Here is a 23,001-nt window from a genome sequence, read left to right on the forward strand (position 1 = left end):
CAAAACTATATCCTAATAATAAAATATATAAAAATAATTCCAAAAATATATAAAAAAGTTAGTTTGCATTATTCAAATTTGTACCTTTCCACCTTTCCTTTCAGCACACATTTCAATTATTTTTTCAGAAATAATTTCTAAAATATTTCCTAATAATAAAATAAACATTTAAAAAAATATTTTGAAAAATATCTAAGTAATGTTTGTTTGCATTAGACAAAAATGCACCCCATATCATCACATTTCTCAATTTTTTCCCCAAAAATAATTAAAAAAATATCTCCTAATAATATTGAAAATATTGTTATAAAAATGTCTTAAAATATATAAAAAAAATGTATATTACCGTTTTCATTAGTCAAAATTATATCTTTCCACCTTCATATCATCACACATCTCAGTTTTTACTTTCAAAAACAATTACAAAAATATCTCTTAATAATAATATAAATATAAAAAAGTCCAAAAATATCGAACAAATGTTAGTTTGCATTAGGCAAAAATGCACCCAGAATCATCACATTTCTCAATTTTTGTTTCCTAAAACAATTTTTTAAAAATATCTTCTAATAATATTAAAAAAAAATGTCAAAAATATCTAACAAATGTTACCATTTGCATCAGTCAAAATTGCACCTTTCCACTTTCATTTCATCACACATCGCAATTTTCATTTAAAAAATGATCTCCTAATAATATAAAAAAAAAACATTTCCAAAAATATCTGACAAATGTTACCGTTTGCATTAGGCAAAAATGCACCCAGTATCATCACATATCTCAATTTTTAAAAATATAAAAAAAAAAAAAAAACATCTAAAAATATTTACGTTTGAATTAGGCAAAATTGCTGCCTTCCAACCCTATGCCATCACACATATCTCAAAAATAATTGCAAAAATATATCTTTTAAAAATCTGAAAAATATTTCCAAAAATATCTACATTTTTTTTTACTGTTTACATTAGGCAAGAGTTCACCCTTCTACCCCTGTTGCGTCGTCTGTGCTATTTCACTGTTACATTTCGATATTCTTTTTACCCTAGTTGAGCACTAGTGAATATTTAAACCACTACCATGTTCTCCTTGAAGGCCGCAACACCTTCCAGACTACTCTTCCCCTCCTTGGCAATTCATGGGGAAGTGGATATAGGCAGTTTGATGACATCATCAGACTTTGCCTTCCCCATTCTGACATCATTGGAGAACTGGAGGAGGTTAAACAACATGGAAACTGAAAAAATACTGCTGGGTGAAGAAACTATATAGTCATTTTAAAAAGTGTTTTTCATCCTTAATAAATTTACAAGTGTACGCATTTTAAGTGGAATTACCCTTTAAATTACAGTTTTGCCAATTACTTTCCATGCTGGGGAGAGGCGAGTGACTCATCACAAGGAGTCGGAATCCATTACCTAAGAGCTTTTGTACTTTGCTGTGCCACATTTCTGCCTCGGGGATGGATTTCCACATCTTAGGTAACAACTCGATCTGTCTCCCCAAAAACCTTTGTTCTCTGCTAAAGTATTGTGCAGCTCTTCGGCTGCTAATCCAATGCTTTGTGAAGTCTGCCAGAAAAGTATATCGCTGCATTGTTTTGAAAGTCGGGCAAATGGTTCACTTTGTTTTTAGATTTACTTCAATTGTTGATTATTTTTTTTTTACTTTTACAATGTAAATCAAATTATTGAACAATGATAGAATATTCTGTAGCTAGATCATAATGATAGCAGCAGAGGACGAGTAAGCTGATTTTGTGGAAGACAGTGACCTCTGCTCTAATAAGATTATAGTGGTGAAGTTTAGTTAGATCAGGGCTGCAGAAGATAGGAACAGTGTCATACAGGAGAAAGGGATGAAGCTGTAGACATTTAGATAATGGGAACTATAAGAGCAGTAGTAGAGGAGTGTGTTGATCTCATGGGAAGAATTGACCTGGCCACCAATGTGATCATGTTAAACCTCATTTCCATATATCTGACCATCATTTTTTTTTTTGTGAAATGCCAGATGGAAACTGATTCCAGAACTGATCCCGTAGTTGTATATTGAACAATGATAGAATTTTGTGTATCTACTGTATATAATGGGAATAATTGCAGCAGCAGGGGAGGAGTAAGCTGATCTTGTGGAAGAAAGTGACCTATGTTCTCATAAGCATATAGTTGTGAAATTTAGTGAGAATGGGGCTGTGGAAAACAGGAACGGCATCATATCGAAGCAACCATGTAGCCATTTAGATGATGAAAATAATGATAGCAGTAGTAGAAGAGTATGCTGATCTTGTGAGAGGATGTGATCATGTTAGGCCTTTCCATATACAGTATATACAACCATGCTTTGTTTTTAACCCACAGCATGGGGAGGGAAACAGATGTTAAACTGAACTTATAGTTGTATAATGGATCGTGCCTGCTATCAGGCTTATCAGTTGTTATGCCGGAGTTGTCCTAGGATAGATAAAAAAATAATTGCATGCTGGGATTTTTGATCCAATTCAGACATATACCAACTAATATACAAAAACCCAACCTTACTTAAGTCAAGACTGGATGCAGTAGCTTATAACTTAACACTCTGTAGTCCTATATCTGGGGAATGATGAAATCGGCAGAAGAAGAGTGAGCTGAGCTTGTCGTAGGTAGTGACTGGCAGTATGTTCTTATGAGGTTATTGTGAAGTTTTGTGGGAATTGAACTGTATGAGGCAGGAGCAGAATTAACACTGCCAAAACAGCCTTTACAAAGTTAGATCATGAGAATGATTACAGCAGCAGAAGAGTATGCTGATCTTGTGAGAGACAGTGACTTAAGTTCTCATTAAAATAATGTTTTCAATTTTGGTAAAGGTAAGAATGTATAAGACAGGAACAGAGTTATAGATTAGTCAGCAATTTAATGAATTATAATCAACCCAATTGTGGAAATGACTGCAGAAGCAGAAGAATGTGTTGATCTTTTGGGAGGCAGTGACCTGTTCACTCAATTGATTATGTTGTCAATAGCTAGGCAGTACTCTGATGTAACTTAAATCGTAACTGGTGAAGAGTGTGCTGAACTAGTGGAAGGCAGTGACCTAATTTCTCATGTGATAGTTGTTATTGAGCATTTGTGGATATAGTGGAACAAAGTAATAATCTGGGTAGTTATGAGCCACTTAGATCAAGGGAATGATATCAACTGCAGCAGAAGAATGTATTGGTCTCATAATAAGCAACAACCTGACCATTTATGTGATTTATTAGTTAGGACAAGGATACAACATTTTGTAAAAAAAAATAAAGTGAAAGCCGGAAGAGAGGAGTATGTTTATCATGCTGGAGACAGTGACCAGTATCCTGAATGTAATTACCTGGAAATTTTGTGAAGATAGAGTTGCATGAGAGGAACTGTGTCAGAGTAGACAACCATAAAATAACCACTAGCTGGTTAGATCATGACAATTATGATAGAAGCAGCAGAAGATGAGTGTGTTGAGCTTGTGTGCGGCAGTGACCGGTAAACTCTTGGGTCTCGCGTTAGTTAGAAAAATTCCATTCTGTATTGTGTTATATTCATATCCAGTGTTTCGGTCATACTGGGAGGTGTAATAGTCTATGTACAGAGTATAATGGGATTACGTTATGTTCCTGTTCAATGACGCTCATCGCTTTAAAAGCATTTTGAAAACGTAATGAATGATGATGTTACAGTCGCTGTCTCTATGGCTTCGTGTTCTGGAAATGTTTTGTTTCTTGTACATTGCTGATAATAACTTGCATAAAACGTTACCCAGCGACCTTGACAATGTTATATCAGTACTGATATCCCGGCATAATGTCTAGATCCTGTCTGTTTCCGCCCTACCTGTTTGTCTGACAATTTTCACAGCGAAAACAAATATAACCTCTGCCTACATCCGAGCCTTTCATTCATGCATTTCCCAGGAGAATTCTACAGCTTTTTACCTTTTAGTCTCTTAAAGGCATTGTCTGATTTAGAAAACCCTGTAGAGAATTTTGAGTTGATAGATGGGCTTCCCCCCACCCCCTCCCCAACCCCAGCCCCCATTGAGGACTCTCATGTATTAAAGAGAACCTGTTGGCCTTCTTTTTACATATTGAAGTAGTGGAATGGCTTCTCCCTCAATGACTCCTTTTTTGTAGAGATCTGATGTGGTAGTAATGAGAAATCTAAAGTAGAAGCCATATGCAGGTGCATTGGGGGCGTATCAGTGTACTAGGAAGAAGAAGAAGTCTGTGCATTGACACGCCCCCAGTGCACTTCCAGCCAGATTTGCATGTGACTTCTACACTAGATTTCTCAATGGATAAGAAAAAAAACACAGACTTGGTGAGCGCTGCCAGGAAGATGAGGATCAGACAGGGAAGAGTAAAACCTTTTATTCAGACTATGCGTTTCAGAGAGATCTGGCTCCTTCATCAGGTGCATAGTGCACTATGAGGATCTGAATGGTAAGTGTAAAGCCTTTTATTCAGACTATGCATTTCAGAGCCGATCTGGCTCCTTCATCAGGTACACAGTGCACTATGAGGATCTGAACGGTAAGAGTAAAACCTTTTATTCAGACTATGCGTTTCAAAGCCAATCTGGCACCGTCATTAAGTAGATAATATACTACGTACCTGATAAAGGAGCCAGATCGGCTCCGAAACGCGTAGTCTGAATAAAAAGTTTTACTCTTACCATTCGTATCCTCATCCTCCAGGCAGCACTCGCCAAGTCTGCATTTTTTTTTCTTTTCCATTCAGTCTACTATGTATCTGATGAAGCGGCCAGATCGGCTCCGAAACGCGTCGTTTGAACAAAAGGTTTTACTCTTACCTTTCGGATCCTCATCTTCCTGTCAGCGCTCACCAAGTCCACGTATTTTTCTTTTCTTTTCCATTGCCATATCCAAGTGACGCGCCCCCTGGGCCAGTGTTGTTTGGGGGATACCCGGAGCCGGATCAGATGGGGGTTGTAGTCTCCGAGTGGCGGTGACCCGGTCCGTGCCCAGGGTGTCAAGCTCAGTGTGTGGCAGTCCTACAGATGTTACTGGATGTTCTTTAGTGTCGACTACGCCACCCGTTGATTTGCGGTCACTACAGCCGCCGCTGCAGCAGGGTCCGCTGAGGCTGGTGGTGTGTGTGCAGCTCAGGTAGTATAACCCCCAACGGGAGGGGTATAGCCTCAGGGGGTCAGTTGCAGAGGATGGTGGTTGTGGAGGTGCAGTGAGTATGGTAATGAAACTCAGAGTCGGGCTGTGCAGTACAGGGTTTTTACTTACTGCTTTTGTGTTGGTCACTCCGGCCTTGAGTGACCACCCGAGCCGTGCTGCGTCCACCAGGTCCTGGACTCGGCCAACCCCCAGGTGATTCTGGAGCGTGTTCCTGAGCTCCCTTTCTGACTTGTCCTTCTCTCTGGCCTTCCCCACCAGGGATCCACCTAAGTCCGGCTCCCTCGGGCCTCTTGTTGGTAAAACCCTTGTCTCTGGGTTCCCTGACCCTATTCTTGGTTTGCCTTCCGGGTGGATTTAGTGGGTGGTCGTGGCAGATCCTGCCCACGACCTCTGGTCTCTGGCTAAGGATTAGTGCCCTCCACCAGCTTGGGATCCGGTACCCTTGTGCCAACTCTTCACCCTCTGGTCTAGTTTTGGGTTCTTGGAGTTCCCTCTTCTCCCCCTCTGGGTCCTTCTTTTCTCCTCTCTCTCACTCTCTTGGCCTTGGAGCTGGCTGAGCTGCTCTGCTTGTCGGACCAAACCTCTACAAAAGACCCTGTTCTAAGATGGTTCCCACCTTATATACTCCCTCTATGTGTGAGCTCAGGTGACCAGCACCCAATGAGCTCCTAGCTTTACCCAGACTGCTCCCCCTATCTGCCCCTACACTACTGGGATGTTCCACCCCCCTCCCACTCCAGCCAGGGACAGACGCTGTCGTACCTGCACATTTCTCTAGTGGGAGTACCATTGGTCTGTCCCCCGGAAATGGGATGTATGTAGTGCATGCAGCCTACTGAGCTCAGTTCCACACTCCATCCTTACCCGGGAGTGGAATACCACACCTCTGGCTTGAGGTGTAATACCCCTGTAGCAGCCGAATCCTCAGGGTGCTACATTCCCCCCCGGTAAATCACAGCACGTCCTCGGGCTGTAAGATATAAAAAAAACATCCAAAACATACAATTTTTTCATAAACATAAACATATAAAACATCACGTATATTATCAGCAATAACTTTTCATATAAAACTTTTCATAAATAACCTCCTTGTAAACACTCTTGCTCCTCCGGCCACGGTGCAACTTGTGACCGGGAAAAGTGCGACAGTCTCTTCAAGAAAAACAACAGTTTCCTATAAAACCGGTAGGGGGCGCCTTAGGAAGCGCAACTATATACAGGGGGAATATGGCCGCTCTCAGTCCTCGGCCAGGTAATGGGAATAGGGACACACGGGTTAACAGTTCACTTTTGTCCCAACGGGGACTTATTTAAAGCAGCAACAGTTCACTGTACCCCGATGGGTAACTATTTACAGTCTCTTTACCGTACTTTAACGACGGCGTCCTCCTGCTCCTTCTTTGGATTTAGACCCGTCCGGGTCCTCCTGCTCCTCCTCACACCGCAGCTCCTCCTCCGTCAGGCGATGTACATGGAGGGCGTAGGGTCCTTTGGCACACTTGTGCCGGGTGAAGGTGACCTCGTCCCCTACATACAGGTCACGACCTCTGTGTCCCTCCGGCAGATGGCTTTCTACGTCTCTGCGTGTGACAAAGACGTCGCCGGGGGTATGATGGTCTTTTATGAAGCCCCACCCATGCTGCAGGTTGAATTTAATCACAGTCCCGGTGGTACAGGGACCATGAGCTGCACGGGGGTTCCTCCTGGTCCGGCTCTTCTGCTCCGCGCTCCTTATCTGTGCTTGCTGTTCCCGGACCCGCCTCTCTCTCCGCTCCTTCTCGAAGACCTCGAGCTGCTGGCGGCAGCACTCTGCACGCTCCGCTGCGGCCGCCCGAGTCTCCTGAGTGAACCCCATGAGGTCTCCTCCGGTGGGGTCCCACTCAAACTGTGCCTCCTCTAGCAGGGGCTGGGTCCTCCTGACGGGCTTCGGAGCCGGAATCAGGGGCTCACACAGGGGCCTCGCCCTTTTTAGTTCCAGTTGGTAGTACTCCTGGGGCCATATGAAGGGCTGCCCATCCGGGCACGTATGCTGGGCGAACAGGTCCTCACCCAGGTGCGGTACTTTAGGTGTTATGGGCGCTGTGGTGGTAGCGGCGCCCGGGTTGACCAGGCCTTGCGACCAGGCTTGGGGCACGCTAAAGGAAAAGGGCACCGTAAGAACGGCGGCGCCCGTGGTCACTCGGCCCTGCGACCAGGCTGGTGGCTCCGCGGAGGTAGGGGGCGCTGTTGGAATGGCGGCGCCCGGGTGTACTAGGCCTTGCGACCAGGCCGATGGTATTTCCTGCTTTGCCGCGCTCAGGGTCGAAGCGCGTGACGTCACAGGGGTCGCGGCCGCGGTTTCCGGTTGAGGCCTAGTCTGCGGCGGTGACGATGCAGCGACGGGCACGGCAGGGGGAATTTCGGGCTCTGCGACGGGGAGCTGGGGCAGGCACGCGGTTTCCCGGCTCGGGGTAGAGACGTCCCCTTTACCTGCCTCCATTCGTTCAGCTCCCTTCTCGGCGCCGTCTCCGGCCTTCACTCCTCCTGCACCATCCTCAGAGGCGGTCTGTCTCCTCGTCTCGGGTGGCGTGCTCCGCTGACGGGTTTCGGTCCGCTGGGCCATCTCTCGGCTCCACTCCGCCAACGTCTCGCGCTGCACCCGGGCCATCCTCCGTGCGAGGCCCTCCAGCGCAGTCTGTGCACACTCCCGGTCTCGGGGGAGCTGTGCCAGGACCTCCACTAGGCCTAGTGGGGTTGTGGCTTGTAGCAGGCTCCTGACCACTGGGTCGGTGCTGCCTGACTCTCCCTCCATCTCCGGGTAGGCTCTCTCTGGACTCCTCTCCAGACTTCTTGTCCCCGGGTGCGCTCTCTCCAGACTCCTCCAGGCGACACCCATCTTCGTTCTCTTGTTCTGTCTCCGCCCACATCGAGGGTGGTCCCGGGGCAACTTTGTGATTGTCAGTTCCAGGGGCAGTTCTCTCACGCTGATGGACACTTCCAGCATCACAGTCTCTGTTGGTGGGGGCGGTTTCCGCTTTTGGCGCCATTCTTCGACCTGGCCCACGATGGGAGGTGACCTCTTGCCACCCTCTGGCACGCCCATAATGGCGTCCGCTCTTCCAAGGCGGGAAATCTTTGGAAATGGCGGGAATCGTCTCCCAGTGGCGGGAAACTCCATGGATGGCGGGAAAAAGCTGCAAATGGCGGACAACCGGCGGGAAACGACCTGTGATGGGGTCCGTTGGCGGGGACCCTCCGGAACCGGCGGGAGACTTCTTTTTGAGGTAACGGTGAATTTTTCTTCAGGCACGCAGTACCCGGTTGTTGCGGGCACGTAATCCTGCCGACTACGCCAAAGTTGACGCGCCCCCTGGGCCAGTGTTGTTTGGGGGATACCCGGAGCCGGATCAGATGGGGGTTGTAGTCTCCGAGTGGCGGTGACCCGGTCCGTGCCCAGGGTGTCAAGCTCAGTGTGTGGCAGTCCTACAGATGTTACTGGATGTTCTTTAGTGTCGACTACGCCACCCGTTGATTTGCGGTCACTACAGCCGCCGCTGCAGCAGGGTCCGCTGAGGCTGGTGGTGTGTGTGCAGCTCAGGTAGTATAACCCCCAACGGGAGAGGTATAGCCTCAGGGGGTCAGTTGCAGAGGATGGTGGTTGTGGAGGTGCAGTGAGTATGGTAATGAAACTCAGAGTCGGGCTGTGCAGTACAGGGTTTTTACTTACTGCTTTTGTGTTGGTCACTCCGGCCTTGAGTGACCACCCGAGCCGTGCTGCGTCCACCAGGTCCTGGACTCGGCCAACCCCCAGGTGATTCTGGAGCGTGTTCCTGAGCTCCCTTTCTGACTTGTCCTTCTCTCTGGCCTTCCCCACCAGGGATCCACCTAAGTCCGGCTCCCTCGGGCCTCTTGTTGGTAAAACCCTTGTCTCTGGGTTCCCTGACCCTATTCTTGGTTTGCCTTCCAGGTGGATTTAGTGGGTGGTCGTGGCAGATCCTGCCCACGACCTCCGGTCTCTGGCTAAGGATTAGTGCCCTCCACCAGCTTGGGATCCGGTACCCTTGTGCCAACTCTTCACCCTCTGGTCTAGTTTTGGGTTCTTGGAGTTCCCTCTTCTCCCCCTCTGGGTCCTTCTTTTCTCCTCTCTCTCACTCTCTTGGCCTTGGAGCTGGCTGAGCTGCTCTGCTTGTCGGACCAAACCTCTACAAAAGACCCTGTTCTAAGATGGTTCCCACCTTATATACTCCCTCTATGTGTGAGCTCAGGTGACCAGCACCCAATGAGCTCCTAGCTTTACCCAGACTGCTCCCCCTATCTGCCCCTACACTACTGGGATGTTCCACCCCCCTCCCACTCCAGCCAGGGACAGACGCTGTCGTACCTGCACATTTCTCTAGTGGGAGTACCATTGGTCTGTCCCCCGGAAATGGGATGTATGTAGTGCATGCAGCCTACTGAGCTCAGTTCCACACTCCATCCTTACCCGGGAGTGGAATACCACACCTCTGGCTTGAGGTGTAATACCCCTGTAGCAGCCGAATCCTCAGGGTGCTACACAAGTCCTGCAGCTGCAGCCGATGGAGAGAGATCATTCACATCATTGTCAGTGTTGTGCCTGCCCTGCGCAACATGACTAAGTGAGTGTAACTACTCACAAGTCTCTACCTCGTTTTCTTTGGTTGATTGCACTAGGGGTACTTTTTCTTCTCTTTCCTTTACACTAGATTTCGCAGGACTCGTACATTGGACCTCTACAAAAAAAGGTGTATTATTATTATTATTAGAAGACGTGTGCCTATACAGCTATACCACTGCCTGCATATGTACATACATGCTGACAGGTTCCCTTTTACGAGAGCAGGCAGCAGCTTCAAGCAAACTTGCCAACTTTGTAGTCACATCTGGAAGGCCCTCAAAAAAAAAAAAGAGGGACCTCTTTGACATCCTAAAAAGTTGACAAACATCTCCAAACCTCCATTAAAGCAGCACTCCTGAAAAGTTTCCAGTACATGTGATGCTGGAAACATTTAGGGTTCCGAAAACAATTTGCAAGCGTCTAGATTTAGGAACCTAGATCTTTATTATGCTTACTTATATAGCACCATCCTATTCCACAGCGCTTTACAGATATTGTTACTGCTGTCCTCTTTAGTGCTCACAATATAAATTCCCTATCAGTATGTCTTTGGAGTGTGGGAGGAAACCGTAGAACCCGGAGGAAACCCATGTACACACGGGGAGAACATACAAACTCCTTGCAGATGTTGTCCTTGGTGGGATTTGAACCCAGGACCCCAGCGCTGCAAAGCATTATGGAGGGAAGAAATGATTTGGGTGACAGTACAGAGTGGTTGGCATTGTTGCTTTGAAGCTAACACATCACATGGTACAGCACAGTTAATCAGGGTGGATTCTCATAGCCACTATAAAAGCAGAGGCTGGGAATGCAGCAGCTGTTTTGTGTTGAATCTGGACAGTGAGAGGACGTCACACTTAAGCCATAGAAATAGGGATGGGAAGCAATAAAATACCGCATAAACCTTACAGACAGTGTGTGACAGCACAGCAGTGAAGAACAGTTAACATCTGTTTACCCATAGCGTTGTATGATGAGATCACTTGGACATTACTAAGGCCGTGTTTGCATTAAAGACCATGAAAAGTGCTCAATAGATGATTTGTAGAGAATATTTTGGGGGGAAAAAATGAGCAAAGCTGGTGAAATTGAATTTCAAAACATTCGCTTATCTCTAATCGATAAATTTGAAATCCATTGTGGACCACACTTCTAGAGCTTTGTATGTCTGTACTGATATATTAATAATGCCCGAAGAATAAAAGTTACAGAAGTTTTACCGAAGTGAATTAATTCCTATGCACACGATTGTAACCAGATTTGAAAAATCGCCCGCCACCTAAATGTGCACCTGGAAGCCAGGGCTCTTCCGGGAGTCCAGGAGGTCACCACAGTTTCCCAGATTCCCAGAAGAGTTGGCAAATCTCCAGAGTGCCATAGAAGCCTCCTGGAGTCTCACGGAAAGCAGAAAACCCTGTGCGTGGGGCCAAATGCTCCATCATCAGATGAAGCTCTGGCCTCCAGGAACAAATTTAGGTGGTGGGAAAGGGGTGGGTGCAAGGGCTGTGGCCAGTAAAATGGACATGGTTATGAGAAAATTATGATGCGCCGTACTCCTGCTTCTCCAGAAGGAGCACTTCATCAATTAACCAAGATAAATGTCCAATTGTCCAGATGTTATCCTAGGAGTGAGTGAAGCCTACAAGACTTTGTGTCACGTTTTTTTCTCCAAGGGAGAGACAAAATAATTGTGTCCAGCAGAAAAGTAACTAGACATAGAAATGATTCGACACGCTCGGAGTCCAGGGAAATTCCTGGCGACAGTCAGATTCCTGACAGCAGGTTGTCGGGTTATTGTTTTTTGTTAAAGGATGTCTCATTAAGATACCTTAATGTCCTCTAATAGGCGTGCAGATAACTCAGCGACATCCCATACGATGTGCGCAGTAGGCTCTCTGTGGAAATTGCCAGTCGATAGCAGTAAATGTATGCGCAGAAAATGCTGCGTTCAATCAATTCCAATAATTTGGTAAGAAAATCTATAAACTCCGCAAATAAGTTTGGCAACTAATTCTTAATTTTCTGTTTCTTGGCATACAAATATAAAGGTTGAAATAAAGATTACTAAACCCACAATTTATCAACAATGATACAGTTAACAAATAACAAAATGGAAAAAGATAAAAAAAAAAAAAACTGTCGTTTCCAGCATGTAGTACCCATTATACAGCACATACTGCACTTTCAATCATCTGTTACCTCTGAGGACTGTCTCCTCCTGCTGGGCAAAGTACTTATTACCACGACTACAGTAGTTGGTAAAAGAATAAAAAACTTCACTAAAACTTCTCATCATCAAAATTACTATAACGGGGCACATGAAAATAATTCCAATTAGCATACCCCCTAAGGGCAATAAAGTAACTAATAGATTACTTCTTCCCTAGGGACAAGAATATAATTAATAGGAAACAAATATAACTGCTATAATACTGCCCTCATGTACAATAATATAACTACTATAATACTGCTCCTATATACAAGAATATAACAACTATAATACTGCTCCTATGTACAAGAATATAACTACTATAATACTGCTCCTATGTACTAGAATATAATTACTATAATACTGCCCCCTATGTACAAGAATATAACTACTATAATACTGCCCCCTATGTACAAGAATATAACTACTATAATACTGCTCCTATGTACAAGAATATAACTACTATAATACTGCCCCATATGTACAAGAATATAACTACTATAATACTGCGCTCTATGTACAAGAATATAACTATTATAATACTGCTCCTATGTACAAGAATATAACTACTATAATACTGCTCCTATGTACAAGAATATAACTGCTATAATACTGCTCCTATGTACAAGAATATAACTACTATAATACTGCCTCCTATGTACAAGAATATAACTACTATAATACTGCCTCCTATGTACAAGGATATAACTACTATAATACTGCTCCTATGTACAAGAATATAACTACTATAATACTGCCCCCTATGTACAAGAATATAACTACTATAATACTACCCCCTATGTACAAGAATATAACTACTATAATACTGCTCCTATGTACTAGAATATAATTACTATAATACTGCCTCCTATGTACAAGAATATAACTACTATAATACTGCCCCATATGTACAAGAATATAACTACTATAATACTGCCCCATATGTACAAGAATATAGCTACTATAATACTGCGCTCTATGTACAAGAATATAACTATTATAATACTGCTCCTATGTACAAGAATATAACTACTATAATACTGCCTCCTATGTACAAGGATATAACTACTATAATACTGCTCCTATGTACAAGAATATAACTACTATAATACTGCCTCCTATGTACAAGAATATAACTACTATAATACTGCCTCCTATGTACAAGGATATAACTACTATAATACTGCTCCTATGTACAAGAATATAACTACTATAATACTGCCCCCTATGTACAAGAATATAACTACTATAATACTACCCCTATGTACAAGAATATAACTACTATAATACTTCTATGTACAAGAATATAACTACTATAATACTGCCACCTATGTACATGAATATTACTTCTATATTACTTTCACCCATGAATAAGGGAATTTTTTGGTGTTGATGTTGGTAAAGATGGGGAAGATATGTCTGGCAGTCTCATAGACCATGAGTATGACAACACTATGGCACCCCGGAGCCCTGTTCTTGGAATCGGGTGGGATCCCATTCAGTGGTTTATGGTTGCCCTATTACTGCTCCGTACAAGTCAGGGCTGAATATTTACATTTCCCAATGGCAGAAATCCTTGGACCTTCTGAACATCTTGATTCTCTTGTTTCCTGTTTTTGAACCAAATGACTTTCCCATCTAATAGAGTAATGAGACGATCATCAATCCGGCCTCTAGTCTCCCGATCTGGATCATCTGATGTGCCGATTAACCTCTAATCTGAAAGATACATGAAGTCTAATGGGTTTTCTTCTCTGTTGGTGGGCTGTTTACAGGCGCATGGCCTCGAGGTGCTGTCATCAACCATCTCGCTGCTTGACCCTCGCTACAGGCATTTCAGTAGAAATTATCCAGAAATTTGTTATTGTGATTTTTGACGTGTACATACGTGAACAGACGAGGTTGGCTGCTACAGTGTGTATGTCTATGAAAATCACCCAGAATACAACACAAGAGTTATAGGGTCAGAAAAATGTCCATGCTTTGTCCACAATTTGTGTAGCATTGCGGCTGATTGACTTTAATGATACTTGGCTGCATTTCCACACACAACCTCTAAGCAGGTGTGGCGCTATTTCTGGACCAGCTATGTTTTTCTAATCATATGCAATAGCCCTCATGACCCCATGTTACAAAGTTCTTGGAGACTCTACCATGATGGTTGGCTTTGTGGTAGTCTGATATCTAACCTGGTAGATAACTAGAAACCATGTGATCAAAAAGCAAACTTTGTAACAAGAGCCCACTCCCTTAGCAAGGAGTTTAGAAAAGATTAATTTGGTATCAATTCTGCTGTATCTTTACCTAATACACACAGATAATACATTGTACCCAGGGACAATGCACACAGTGATGTAACATCATAGAGGTTTCGCACAAAGCACAAATGATGTTACACCATAAAGATAATGCACAAAGTGAGAACATATCATAATGGTAATGCACAAAGTGATGTCACACCATAAAGATGATGCAAAAAGTAGTTACACCATAATGATAATGCACAAAGATTTCACACCATAAGGATAATGCACAAAGTGAGAACATATCATAATGATAATGCGCAAAGTGATGTCACACTATAAAGATAATTCAGTGATATTACACCATGAACATAATGCACAAAAATATCACAACATATAGATAATGCACAAAGTGATATAAAACCATAACGATAATGCACAAATGATGTCACACCTGAAATATAAGGCACATATGATGTCACACCATAAAGATAATTTACAAAGTGATGTCACAGCATAAAGATAATGCACAAAGTGATGTCACACTATAAATATAATGCACAAAGTGATGGCACTTCATACAAAATAATGCAGAAAATGATATTACAGTAAAGGGATCATGCTTACAGTGATGTAAAAACATAGCGATAAAGCACAATAATCATTTCCTTTTCTTACTTGTAGATTGAAGACCTAATCATGGCAGGATACATTTCTTCAGCTTGTGTCCTCGTGTTCCTGATCTCCTGTGTCCGTTCCCACAGCTCTAGTTCTAAACCAACTTGGCCATCATACAAAGTTCCAGTGGTTCTTCCTCAGTCGACCACTGGCCTGGAGAAACCTCACTTTGATGCAGAACCCAGGCTAGATGTTCCAGGCTCGTGTGGCTCAGAATGCCACAAGCATATCCCGATGCCTACTTTGGATGAATTGAAGGACAACATGGCTTACGAAACCTTGTATTCCAACGGGAGCCGCACTTTGACTCAAGTAGGGATTTATGTTTTTGCCAACAGGGCAGACACTGAAAAAAGCCATGGGAAGTCCCGTCGTAAAAGACAAATCTATGGGTATGACAGTAGATTTAGTATATATGGGAAAAACTTCTTACTCAATTATCCATTCTCAACTTCCGTTAAGTTGTCCACTGGTTGCACTGGCACATTGGTGGCAGAGAAACATGTCCTTACAGCTGCCCACTGCATTCACGATGGCAAAAGTTACGTCAAAGGGGCACAAAAGCTTAGGGTGGGATTCTTAAAGCCTAAATTCAAAGAAGGAGGTAAAGGTCTGAACCAAACAAATTCTGGATCTAGTGAAAAAATGAAATTCCAATGGATTCGGGTGAAAAGGACCCATGTTCCAAAAGGATGGATTAAAGGCAATACCAATGACATTGGCATGGATTACGATTACGCCTTATTAGAACTCAAAAAACCCCACAAAAGAAAATTCATGATGATCGGCGTGAGTCCAACTGGCCAACAGTTGCCGGGTGGAAGGATCCACTTCTCCGGCTTTGATAACGATAGACCGGGGAACCTGGTATATCGATTTTGTGATGTCAAAGAGGAAACCTATGACCTACTTTACCAACAATGTGATGCCCAACCCGGAGCCAGCGGTTCGGGAGTTTATGTCAGGATGTGGAAACGCGACAAACAAAGATGGGAACGTAAAGTTATTGGAATTTTCTCTGGACACCAGTGGGTGGACAAAAACGGTGACAAACAGGATTTTAATGTCGCGGTTCGGATAACTCCTCTTAAATACGCGCAAATCTGCTTTTGGATTAAAGGAAATTATATTGATTGCAGGGACGGATAATGCGATTCTACTAACTGAAACCATTTTCCAAAAAAATGTGGCCAATGTATGAATGTATTGTTCAGCCAACGCAACTTTTTCTTCTTTCTACACTTGTCCATGGAGATGTAAGAGTCCGTCCAGGACAATGGGAACGTTTGGACTTCAGGTTCTGTCACAGTACTAATAAGTCGTGTATTGACAAATGGAGTTTTTTACCTTTTTGTTGACCGAAGACGGTCAAGTAAAGATTCATATTGTTTGTAGGTTTTTATTCGCGGCTGAATGAGAGTTGGAATGTTTTTCTACAGTTGCCCATTGCTTCGTAAAATATATAATATGCACTTTTCCTGACTTCTTTATATGACTGTAAATGTCTTTCTTTTATAAATTGCTATTTGCCTACTGAATTTATTACCGCTGTAGATAAGCTTTTATGTTTTTTTTTTATTATATCCATTTTTGCCCCTTAAGTAGCTTTTAATCTCAGAATGTACAGAATATGAAGATGGAAGCTGAAATGTATTATTAGGATGTCACTCTTCATTGAATTCATTGAGCTAGCAGAATTTTATATACTTTTTATTTTTTTTTTTCCTACTATCTAACGTTTTCAGGATTTGTGAAAGGGAATGAAAATTCTCTTCGGCACTTTGGAAGAAGCTTTCGAAATGCATTTAACAAAAAAAAAAATTCATAGCCGGAACAAAAATTAAAATTCATCAACCTTTGTCAGTGAAAAAAGGAAAAAAACAACAGAGAAAGGATTCATGAACAATTATTTTGCTGGAGTAAGAAGGAAATTTTGAATTTTAATGTTTTGACATCTTTTCTGCCAAAGATTTTAATTGGACAGTCTACCATTACTTCTTTATGATATTCTCAACACAAGAAAGTAATTGAATTTACAAAACTTTGTGAATCTATCTGGACTTTCTATATCTTTTTTTAAAGCAAACTTCCAATATTAAAGGGGTTGATCGGTGAAAACAAGTAACCACCTATCCGCGAGATAGATGATAACTTACTGATCATGGTGGTTTGACCGCTTGAACTAGAGAGTGAATAAGTTTGAGTGGAATCTAATTCTACTCCAATTTTTCAAAAAAATTGCCATTTGCCAAAATGTGGATAGTTAGTAATTTGCTGCCTGTTGGTTACAGCGAAGTGGCCATCAACTGTACAAGGTCTTCAAAAAGTTCCAAAAAAAGTAAAAAACAATACTTATACTCACCTCTACAGCCTCTCGCTCCTCAACTACACATGTCAAGTCCTTGTCACATCTTCGAATCCTTTATGCTTGCGCTGAAATCCCCCGGGGCCGTCCTGCGTATGCGCGCACAAGGCCACGACGCAAGTCATGTCATCATAACGTTGTGACCTTTCTCGCGCTTGCCCAGAACCCTCCCAGGCTTAATCAGAGCTTGGAAGTCCCAGCTCTGTGTGAGATGCCTGGGAATTTCATAGCAAGTGTCGGGGCTTAGACGACGAGAACCAGTTGGGTGATGGTGAGGAGCAGAGGGGCCGGAGAAGTGAGTGGTAGGCTAAGTATGAGGAATTTTTTTTATGTTTTACATATTACGTAGATTGTGCTTTGGGGTCTAGAGAGACACCAGAGCATAATAAAAGACATTCAGTTGACAAAGCATAACTTTTCCGTAAATTGACTTTCCTGTATGCGAACATACTTGATCCAATCATCTCTAGCTAGGACTCTCACCAATTGTCAGAACAGGGCACTTTTACTGTATCCATGTTACATAATGGAGCGGTAGGTCTGATACTTTCTTTTTCTTTGCAGTGCCAAGCACTCTGTTAGACTTTTTTTTTCCCAGCAGCTCGATAGTGAATGAAAGGAGCGACGGTAGGACATCCAACATGCTGTTCCATTTTGCAACATCAATAAAAGTTTCTCGTTGGGTATAAAAATTCCCAGTTGGGTTCCAACGATCAGATCCACAGCGATCAGTAAGTTATCACCTACCTTGAGGATAAGTGATAGTTTCTTTTTTTCACTGGACAGTCCCTTTATTTGTGTTCTTGATCTCCATCGGAAGTCTGATGGCTTGATATGCAGCCAAAATATTGGGGGTCGAACTGCTTAGTAAAAGGGGCCTTCGTAAAAGCAGCCCCATGCATCTGGCACAGAGAGCCACTCCCGGTGTAGCACATGGCTCCAGGGTTGTAAATAAAATAATACAAGGTATAAATAATATATGTCCTCTATAGATAAGAATGTTTTAATCACTTGGCAACCCTTCTTGACCATTGGGGACCAAATGGATTGCCAATTCAAATAATAGACATCCATTGACTTGAAAATCATGTCACCAAAATAGTGTACAACCCATTGTAGTTTGAGGCAGAGCAAGGAAGCAAACTCTTGGTTTGTCACAATGCAACTTTTTAAAACTTTCCTGACTTCCTTAATGACTGAATGCAAAAAATCTAACGACCTCTGCAATCAATAAGACAATACATTTCAAGTGGCGTATCTTTGTATAGAAACTTCCTATTCTTAAAGGGGGTAAGAAACTTCCTATTCTTTTTCTATGGGGCAATGCACTCATCGGCAGGTAACTACCTGCCTGTTCTGCCGTATGACTCTCTCTACTGGACAAGATCAGTCATAGATCACTCCTTCCGGCGATTCTCTTGCTTTCTATGATGTCATGGCGACAGATCAGGTCCTTCTCTTCCACTCTGCTCTGTCGATGGGATGTCACTGCTGATGTCATGCTTTATATTGATTGACATCAGGCTCAGCCTAACGCAGGGGGAAGACTGTTATCATTCAACATGACGTTGGCAATGATGCCCCGTTGACAGCGCAGAGCAAAAGAGAAGGAGCTGCTCTGTCGACTTGACATCTCAGGAAGCAGGAGAATTGCCAGCAGGAGTGGTATATGATGGGAGAGATCGTCACACAGAAGAATAGGCAGTTAGTTAGACCCTACTTACCAATGAGTGTTTTGCCTCATAGAAAAAAGAAGTTCTGGATAACTCCTGTAAGAGCTAAGCTTATGTGTGAGGGGCATTGATAAGTTTGTAGCCTTCTTGGTAGATGGAAGTCACAAGCTAAAAGGAACTTTGAAGATGATCAAATTACATGAAAGGGTAATAACCGCTTCAAAAGTGGATAATTTTCTCTGCATCTTAAAGGGGTTGTCCAGGACTAATTTCTTTTTTACTATGAGCCAAAAAACTAACAGACAGGTAGTTACTAACTGAAACAATTACCTGGCTGTTGTTCTCGGCATCGCCTCAAGGCAATCACTAACTGCTCTTGCCGGTGATTCTGCTGCTCCACATTAGCAGAGCAGCTCTTCATCTTCTGGCTGCTCGGTCGATGGGGAGTGACTCCCAGTTTCATGTTGATTGACAGCTGGCTCCCCGCAGTTAGGCGGAAATCAGCACCGGACACAACAGGCGTTTAGTTAGCAACTACCTGCCTGTAAGCTTTTAGACTTGTAGTAAAAAAAATGATTAGTTCTGTATAACCCCTTTAGGTAAAGTATATAAAAATCAATCCCTAGTGTAATCCACAAAGTTCAGGGATTTCATGCTTGGAATGAAATAGTCCTACATCACCTTCTAGTGGTTATAAAAGGTACCGCAAGTCATAGAACGTAATAATACTGTAACTGAATTTTTCAACAGCAAACAATCAGTGCAAAATTCCAGTTTGTTCACAACTTATTTGGATGCAAAAAAAAAAGGGGAAAATGAGTGAGTGATTTTTTTTATAAGTTGTTGTGCAGTCGGCTTCTTATTGCCTCCTGTGGATGACTGACGCACACGCTATATAGATTGCATTGAAATTAATGGAAAATTAAACATAATTTGTAAAAAGTAGAAGTAGAAAGATATACATTTTTGAAAAACACCTTTTTTTTATTGCACTTTGCAGTATAAGTAAATAATTATCAACTGGTGCTAAAGTTGCATCGATGTATATTTTCCTCTATTATCAGATAGATATTATTAGAAAATTCTAGCATGAGCTACTAATACTTAGAAAGTTAAAGAAAATTAAATTTTTCATTTTTTCGAATAATGAATTGATAGAAAAGTCACAAATCTGAATGTGTATTTAAGATGGAATTACGTAGAATGAACTGTGACCTCTCGCTGTATGAACAGGTCAGGATAAACATCGGGCACTTTGTATTGTCACATTAAAATTCCAGACATTTTTCTCTGACCGGACTAGACAGGCACGGGTTGGTAAATATTACCTTAGGTCCATTGCGGATTAATTCTGGTTTGGACTTGTAGAATGGCCCGAAGCCTGGACACAACTTCTTGACCCATCTTACACAAAGGGCAGGATTTACACAAAAGATCAGATTCTAATATACTGGTGCTTTGATGCAAAATCAAGAGGTCAGTCTTCGAAGATGTAACTGTCGACCGGCTAAAACTTGTCTCCTTCTCCAACGCATTTCTTTACTCAATATCACATCACATGTCCTCCTTTTATTTTTTTGTTTAACGTCCTTCGGCTCAATCTGGAGCCATGGCGTCTTGATGGAGGAGCAATCTGTCGGAAGATCGATCTTGTGCAAGCCTTGATAGGTCCACCAGGGTCTTCTCCACCATTATCTAGATGGCTTGATACTATCGGTTGCTGGTCTTCCTCTTCACCTTGTTCCTTCTAATCTTCTGACCTTGATGTTCTTCTCCAGTAATTGCTATCTGCGTAGGCTGTGTCTAAAGCAGACAAGTCGTACTTGGTGATCCTTGCTTTGAGTAACATGTCTGGACATCATATATCCTCATAGTACCCTAAATTTTTTTTAGTCTCGCCCTTATTATTGGAGGGCTTCCATCAGTGTGACCTCCATCTTTACTGATGAGGACTTGCAATCTGATTCGATGTTCTCCTAACTGATTAGCTGTGGTTACAAATACCCCATTAAGCAGGGCTGTGGAGTTGGAGTCAGTGTCCATTTTGGTGGAGTCGGTATAAAATCCACTGACTCAAACTCCTAAAATATATAATAAATTGGGTACAGTAGTTCAATGCAGTTTGTGGGGACTATTTTTCATAAGAATTTGGGAAAGCTATGAAATGTCCTATAAATGTCTGTCCTATTCCTGATCTAAGGATTTAGACTTTTAGCTGAGATGAATCTGTGCTATAGTAAATTTATCACTTAAACATGAGTCGTGTATGAGGGAGTCGGAGTTGGTGTCATGGAAATCTAGGAGTCGGAGGTTTGGCTTACCGACTCCACAGCCCTGCCATTAAGTAATTCTGACTTGTTTCCAAATCAGATCAGCCAAAGTAGAAATGACTATTCACAGTGGAGGAACTGTGCACTTCACTGACAGCCCACTGATTTCTTTAAGAATGAGGTAATACTTCACTTTCCCTGCGGGGGCAGTGCAGGAAAAGTGAAGACTTGCTGATAGGTCCAGTAAAATGTTCATCAGTTCTACATAGTTCAGCCATCCTTAAAATAAATTTGCCCTCCTGAATTTCTCTCTGTTACATATTATGGACCTTGTTACTGTGTAAAGTATCTACATGCATATTTTTAGAGGTGAACTCTATTCCACTACCCCTTAAAGCCTGTTTAAAGAAACACATAAATTCATGGAAATTTCCCTTCTGTATTTTCTTATCTAGCAAAAGAGAATGAAATCCATCCAAATTCATCTATACTACTGCTTTTAATTTAACATATTAAAGGGTCTCTTAAAGGCGGCTTCCACCAAAAGCATTCTGAGATTATAAACCAAATAAGCGAAATAGTAATGTTTGGTGGGATGGTGGTAATCATGGTTGGGCCGTCTATTTGGTCCATGATCACAATCTCAGCCATTATAATGGACCCCCTATCGGTTGTCATCCAGATTTCACAGAAACTGTTATGATTTAAAAGTATATTAACCTTTGCAACAAATTTACCATTTCAAAAATGCAACTTTTTGAAAATGTCCTGCCGTTTTGTGCATACAGCTTTTATGCAGACTCGTATATCTCCATGGTTAAAAACTACAAACAAAGCCTGACCGTGGTGTCAAACTCCTTTTCTACATACACTGGGTAGATTACCAAAAAAAAGGGGGCAGATGATGGTAGCATCAGACTACACAGACATTGTTTGTAGTCTGTAGCCATGGAAACATAGATTATTTTCAAAGAATTAATTCATTTGTTGCAAAGGTTTAAGGAACTATATTTGTTTGGGACTTTTTTTTTAATTTTGGCGAGAAGAGTTTGGTGTAACTACTAATATTTAATAAGCAGCATGTTGTATTATATAATCTTCCTGGTTAAACCTCTCTGGTTTATGGTGCTTTTATATTTATTTTGTTTTTTTTTGTAAATGTCATGGCATTGAGCATCATTGATGGAGTTTCCCTCATATTGTGTAACACCGTAGCTGAACTATGTTATATTATTGTGTCTTGATTATCCTGTGTTCATTATTGTCCCGGAGAAAAAGTTCTCAAAAGTATGTACAAATGTTTTTTTTTTTAATGTAAATAATTGTAAGGATCATTGCTTGAATGTAACACTTAATATAAAGGGTTCACTTTTTGAATGTAAGCCAGTGGAAAAAAAATCTGATAAAAAAAAAAAAAAAAATCAATTCCTTGTCCAAGACGCCTTTTTTCTTGTGTAAATTTATGGCAAAAATATGAACTAAAATATCTGAGCAGCTAGTCTTTGCTATGTAACAAAGGCTATGGACTCCTTTACATCTTTTTTCTTGCATTGTATGTATTATATGGAAAAAAAATCTGTAATGGGTTTTAATTACCATGTTGTAATCATTTGCTTCTGTAGCCTGCATGTAATACAATACAATACATTGCAAGCTGCACGATGCTGATCAATGTCATTCCCCTTAGCTGGGTACCCTGTCAGCTCAGTCTCCGGTCCTTACAGTCTTCTTTTAACCACAAATTTAAGATTAATTCTAATCACATAAGATTTGTGTTTAGATTAGAGG

At 42.1% G+C, this 23,001-nt stretch overlaps 1 protein-coding gene across 1 annotated transcript in view; it reads left to right on the top strand.

Annotated features, from left to right (window-relative positions):
• PRSS23 (serine protease 23) overlaps positions 1-22,792 on the top strand; it is a 55,053-nt gene extending 32,261 nt beyond the window's left edge. Inside the window, exon 2 of the mRNA XM_073662035.1 lies at positions 14,912-22,792. Coding sequence (XP_073518136.1) covers positions 14,927-16,054 — 1,128 coding nt within the window. The 5' untranslated portion in view covers positions 14,912-14,926 and the 3' untranslated portion in view covers positions 16,055-22,792. The remainder of the gene's footprint in view (positions 1-14,911) is intronic.
• The last annotated feature ends 209 nt before the right edge of the window (positions 22,793-23,001 follow it).

Source organism: Phyllobates terribilis, unplaced genomic scaffold (assembly GCF_046119375.1).
Source record: "Phyllobates terribilis strain yellow unplaced genomic scaffold, ASM4611937v1 Scaffold_2__4_contigs__length_985480577, whole genome shotgun sequence".
NCBI classification, from domain to species: domain Eukaryota; kingdom Metazoa; phylum Chordata; class Amphibia; order Anura; family Dendrobatidae; genus Phyllobates; species Phyllobates terribilis.